The 6,027-nt window shown below is 43.2% G+C and overlaps 1 protein-coding gene across 2 annotated transcripts; it reads left to right on the top strand.

The window, feature by feature from the left end:
* The first annotated feature begins 259 nt into the window (after positions 1–259).
* LOC308510589 (UPF0415 protein C7orf25) lies at positions 260–5,624 on the top strand. Of its 2 annotated transcripts, none has more exons than XM_081080130.1 (2): positions 260–373; positions 1,956–5,624. In XM_081080130.1, exon 2 carries the CDS (start codon positions 1,977–1,979, stop codon positions 3,240–3,242), a length of 1,266 nt encoding a protein of 421 aa, XP_080936256.1. In that variant the 5' UTR covers positions 260–373; positions 1,956–1,976; the 3' UTR covers positions 3,243–5,624. The 2 variants fall into 2 exon arrangements, with proteins under 2 accessions (XP_080936256.1, XP_080936255.1); XM_081080129.1 differs by lacking the exon at positions 260–373 and adding an exon at positions 753–1,010.
* The last annotated feature ends 403 nt before the right edge of the window (positions 5,625–6,027 follow it).

Raw genomic sequence — 6,027 nt, 5'->3', positions numbered from 1 at the left:
TGCTCCTTGACTTCCAGAAGTGTCATGTGCAGTCATCTCTTGTTCATTTTGTTTTGGGGGGTTTATTCCCTTTTCATTTCCTTAGTGTCGTTTAAAGTTTGGGGAAGGAGCAGGCATTCATAGGATTGATTTTAATTTGAAGCCCTCTTAATTTTAAAAATTAGCCTTTATCAAAGCCCTAACTTTTCTGGGTGACTTTGGGCACTCTACTAGGCTAATATAAATTTCCCAGACCCTTAGAAGCCACCTGATAGATCATTTGTCCTCTTGAGAAAGGCAGCTCATATCTGTAATATCACACTTTCTATATAGAGCCCAGGATGGTGAAATGGAAAGTCTTGCAGTCAGAAATCCCAGCTCCAGCACTTAGCAGGTATGTAACCCGACAAGCCTCTGCAGCCTGTTTACTTTTCTGTTAAAATGAGCCAAAAAGTTCTTCTAAAACAACCATTGCCTGGCACTCGAGGGGTTTGAGCTTGATAGCAAAACGGTGTACTTGGCCAGAGTAAGAGTAGGACTCAACCCGGAGATTTTCTCCAAAACGCACTGACTCCCACCCGGGAAAGGTCCAACCCTAATTAGTGCTAAGGCGCGGGTGGTCAGCCTGCCTGGGCCGCTGGAGGTGGAGCTGTCGGCGCCCCAGTTGGAGTGAGGTCCAGCCTGCGAAATCCGCCCTTGCGTCTCTCCTGGGGCCAGGCGGCTGTGCGCCTCCAAGCCATACTGCACTGGCATGAGAGAAGCCAGGTGCCATCAACAAACATGGCCGCCGCGCTAGCGTCAGTCCCGCTCGGGAGGCCGCGCTGCCGCCTGGGAATCACGATTCGGCGTCACCCGACGAGATTCCACGTGACGCGGAGGAGCCGGAGGCGGCGAGGCTCTCGCCCGCGGAGCAGCGGCAGCGGCGGCGGCGGCCTGAGTGGGGTGGGGGCTGCTCCGTCAAGTTTCCTGGCGGGCCCCAGCCTGGCACGCGCACGTGCCGCTGCTCGCACTCGCGGTCCTTGGCGCTGCGGGTGAGGAGCCGGCGGAGGGACGGGAGAAGGGAGCCGCCGAGCGGCCCTTCGAGGCCGGGAGGGAACGGGGAAGGCCGGGAGGAGAGGGGAGCTCCTTTCGGGCCCGCTGGCCCTCCGCCTGACCTAGCCTCCGCTGCCTGGCCCCGGCCGCGCAGCTGTTTGAACCCAAGCGTGCCTGGCTGGGCGGTGCGGGTGGACCGCGCAGGGCCGGAGGGCCCGACGTCCGCCGTAAAGGCCCGGCCGACCTCCGGGGCGCCGCGGGCTGCACCTTGGACTTCAGCTGATCTTCGGGTTTGCTTTGCATTGGGAGCGGGAGCCAATTTAGTGGGCTCCTTCGGTCTTTAGAATATGCAAGTTGACGTCAAATGCAGGAACGAGGTAGTATTATTGATTCCTTGGTGGGTGTACCCTGTGCCCCAGGAGAATCATCTTAAAGGAAACTCATTCGTGAAGAAGGAAAGGTTAGAAAGCTTGAGTGACTCACTTTCGTGGAGAGAATCTTGCCTGAGACATTTTGCTAACCAGCTAGTCTGTGTGGATATTTTTATTTTAATAACTTTATCTTGACTTTCCGAGCTTTTATTAAAAATTCTCTACAACCAAAAAGTGGGACTGCTGATAATGAATTCCTTACGTAGTAGATTGCTGAGCTCCTGCATTTAATCCTGAGCTGGATTATGCTGTGGACCCCATGACCCCAAACTGAAGAAATGAAGGTCTAAAGTGTGTCAGAATCCAGTACGCCTAAGAATTCAGAAGTGTAGGTATCATCCTTTCCTTAGCTGCCAAAGAGGGAGTCACTCCAAAATCAGACAAGCAGAAGCCCAGATTCCTAGACTCAGCCTCCATACATTTTGGTGCTAGATTGAAGTTTTGTAATTCTCAGTGAAGAATTGACTGCCATAATTTTTTGGGACTGTTTCAATTTGCCTTGTCTCTTTACAGGAAAGGAATAATGCTGTCAGCATGTCTGCACACTCCATGCTCTGTGAGCGAATCGCCATTGCCAAGGAACTAATCAAGAGAGCAGAATCACTTTCTAGATCGAGAAAAGGTGGCATTGAAGGTGGTGCAAAGCTGTGCAGCAAGTTGAAGGCTGAACTAAAATTCTTACAGAAAGTAGAAGCTGGGAAAGTAGCTATTAAGGAATCCCATTTACAGAGCACTAATCTAACGCACCTGAGAGCCATAGTGGACTCTGCCGAGAACCTGGAAGAAGTCGTTAGTGTTCTCCATGTTTTTGGTTACCTAGATACCTTGGGGGGAAAGCAGAGCCTTGTAGTGGATGTTGTTGCAAACGGGGGCCACACTTGGGTGAAAGCAATTGGCCGAAAGGCTGAAGCTCTGCACAACATTTGGCTGGGCAGGGGCCAGTATGGTGACAAAAGCATCATCGAGCAAGCTGAAGACTTCCTTCAGGCTAGTCACCAGCAGCCAGTACAGTATAGCAATCCTCACATCATCTTTGCCTTTTATAACAGTGTTTCCAGCCCTATGGCAGAGAAGCTGAAAGAAATGGGCATATCTGTGAGAGGAGACATCGTAGCAGTTAACTCTCTGTTAGATCACCCTGAAGAGCTCCAACCGAGTGAGAGTGAATCAGATGATGAGGGCCCCGAGCTTTTGCAGGTGACTAGAGTTGACCGAGAAAATATATTAGCGAGTGTTGCATTTCCAACAGAGATTAAGGTGGATGTGTGCAAAAGAGTAAATCTGGACATCACTACTTTAATCACCTATGTATCTGCCCTCAGCTATGGAGGTTGCCACTTTATCTTTAAAGAAAAAGTGCTCACAGAACAAGCAGAGCAAGAGAGGAAAGAGCAGGTTCTACCACAGCTGGAGGCATTTATGAAGGACAAGGAGCTATTTGCTTGTGAATCGGCTGTCAAGGATTTTCAGTCAATTCTAGATACTTTAGGAGGACCTGGTGAGAGAGAGAGGGCCACTATGCTAATTAAGCGAATTAATGTGGTGCCAGATCAGCCTTCTGAGCGTGCCTTGAGACTAGTGGCCAGTTCAAAAGTCAATAGTCGCTCATTAACGATTTTCGGAACGGGAGACACTCTAAAAGCAATCACAATGACTGCCAATAGTGGTTTTGTCAGAGCTGCCAACAACCAGGGTGTTAAATTTAGTGTGTTTATCCATCAGCCCAGAGCACTTACTGAGAGCAAAGAGGCTCTAGCCTCCCCCTTACCCAAAGATTACACAACTGACTCTGAACACTAATGATATCCTTTAAATATTGTCATGAAAATAAGTTATTTATACCAAAGGCTGGGTTTTCCTATCTTAATTGGAAAAAAAATAGTCTGTAGTAAAAATAATTTAGAACTCAAACCAGTAGAGTTGACTGTGTTTCTCATGTATAAAGTGTATAACTTCCTAGAGTAGAAAAAGCACAAGAAACAACTTTATCTGTCTATAGCAATTAAGAACAAGTACATCTGTGTAAGGCTTTCAGCAGTATCACAATGCTTGTTTGATTCAGGAGGGCTACTACACACCTACCATAATTGCATTTCATAGAATATGGCTACACTGCACCTTACATTAAATATCTGGAGAAAACAAGCTTGTTTTTTATTATATTGGTTTATCAGTTGATAATGGGTTGAGGCTGGGAAGTAATAGTTTATAATTTTAGATTCTAAAGTTATGGCTATTAATGACAAGAAACTTATTGATTGCTATGTGTTAGGTGCAGTCTATGGGTATGTTTACAAACAGTACATAATATAGAATAAAGTAAATGAATTCTGATCATGTGAGTTCCATGGATCTGTTGATACACCTTTGTGAAAAGAAAGATAGCCAACAATTGTACTACTGTAAACCTAGGACATATAAGGTAAAATATTAATTTGAGCAAATTGAAAAATAATTATATAAAGCATTCAAAAAGAATTCAGATTTTACTTTTAAGTACAAATAGTCCCCATACTATAAATATTTGAATTATGAATCCTACCTTTCCTCTTCCTTTGCAAGTGGCAAGTGCAACTGCATTATCTCACTTTTGTGGAATACTGACAGGGAGATTCCATGCTTGTTGAATGACACCATTGTAATTAAAAAGAAAGTTATGTCCATGTTGTCCTAGGTGCTTTAGTAATTTGTAACAAAGCAAACAAATTAGAAAAGTAGATATATATTCACCACATTTTAAAAATTGGGAAATTGAGCCTTAGAGCTTAAGCCAAGTGTAGGAGCCAGTAGATACTATGTGTCCCCATAGCCTGACCTCTTTCTACTGTGCCAACTCCTATTTTGTAAGAAGGGAAATTTCCAATCATCATGTTTGATGGGGAGGTGGAATTTGATTATTGGGGTCCATGAACATTCTGAAATGAAATGCAAAAGTTTCTCTTAGGAGAGATTTTATTACTCAACACATTTCCTAGGGGGGAAGGCTGTGATTGGAGTTCCACTGTAGTGTAGAGAGGTATATTTAACTTGGTTTTGCCACTAGTTAATAGGAATTTTCTAGTGTTAAAAATTACTTAAGCCTTTTAGAGAACCTGTTAAAGTACTATTAAGTACTTGGTACTATAAGTACTGAATATTGTAATAGTTTGTTATGAAATAAGTAAATGATGTTTGCTCTTAAGAAATTCTTAGTCTGAAATGGAGGTAAATTACTGAAGTATAATGTACTAAACTCTTTAAAAGAATTATGTTTAAAATATTATCACAACAGTAAGAGTATAATTCTTGCTATGGGATCAGGAAATCAGAGGAAGTGATGTTTGAGGGTTCTTAGCGTGAGATTTTACAAGATGTGTACAGGGTGTGTATGGCATTGGAAAGGTACAGAAGTGAGTATGAGGGCCTGTTTAGAATCCAGGCTCATGTGGACAATTTATAAAACTGAAGGTGAAGCCAGGAAAGTAGAGGTTTTCTGACGAGTTTGGCATTAAAGAGCGATTGGCAATTTTTAAGAAAGGGTGGGCCAAGAAGAGATCTCAGGAAAACAACAAAAACCTGTAGTATGAAAGAAGAATCGAAGGAAATATGGGACTGTATATAATGGCCTTGGCTAGAGCAGTGATGATGGAATGTAAAGTCATGGGTTTATGCTGGATTTATTCAAGGTGGAATTGGCATTCAAGGTGGTATTAATTTATTCATTCAATACACATTTTTTTTAGTGCCTTTCATGTGCCAGTCAGTATGAGGGGCTGAGCTTTCAAGGAGTAGCAGAAAAAAGGTAGATTTCTATTCCTGCCTACTATGAATTGACACTTAAGAACTTGGAATCTTTGCCAATTAGAACATGTGCAGCTATGTAGCACTCTTTGAAGAAACTGCTTTCTGAAGTAGCCAGAGCTTTGGTCTCCCAACAACTGTTCTTTTTCCAGACATTCGGTGACTACAATTTCTAGCAGTCAATGCAAGCACTTGACCCTGGAATGTAAAACAGTAATGCCTTCTCTAGAAAATCACAGAAACACATGACCTATACATACCCTAAAGACCTATTCTAGCTGATTAAAAAGATAATATAAAAATTAAAAAATGAGGGAAGTAATTTAAAACAATGAGATTAGAAGTGTTCAGTTAAACACCAATTAAAAAACTGTCAAGTTGAATCATGTAAATCAAAGCAAATGTTGGAAAAAATATGAAAAGTGAAGATATGTAATGTAAAAATTATGGTTAGGACTAGGACTTAGAAGTGGTAGGGAAAAGTAAAGACATATTATTTAGAAGAAAGTAAAAAACAACTTTATAATTTTTGCCATTAAAAAAATTCAACAATATAGGGGCCTGCCCAGTGGCTCAGATAGTTGGAGCTCCATGCTCCTAACTCCAAAGGCTGCCAGTTCGATTTCCACATGGGCCAGTGGGCTCTCAACCACAAGGTTGCCGATTCAACTCCTCGACTCCTGCAAGGGATGATGGGCTGCGCCCCCTGCAACTAACAATGTCAACTGGACCTGGAGCTGAGCTGTGCCCTCCACAACTAAGATTGAAAGGACAACTTGACTTGGAAATAATAATAAAAATCTTT

This window comes from Rhinolophus hipposideros (assembly GCF_964194185.1).
Source record: "Rhinolophus hipposideros genome assembly, chromosome: 18".
Taxonomy (NCBI): Eukaryota; Metazoa; Chordata; class Mammalia; order Chiroptera; family Rhinolophidae; genus Rhinolophus; species Rhinolophus hipposideros.
Note: the sequence above shows the minus strand (reverse complement) of the source record. Positions and strands in the feature narration are given on the sequence as shown.

Coding starts and splice junctions, on each gene's coding strand:
- LOC308510589 (XM_081080130.1), top strand. CDS start 1,977: ATGTCTGCACACTCCATGCTCTGTGAGCGAATCGCCATTGCCAAGGAA.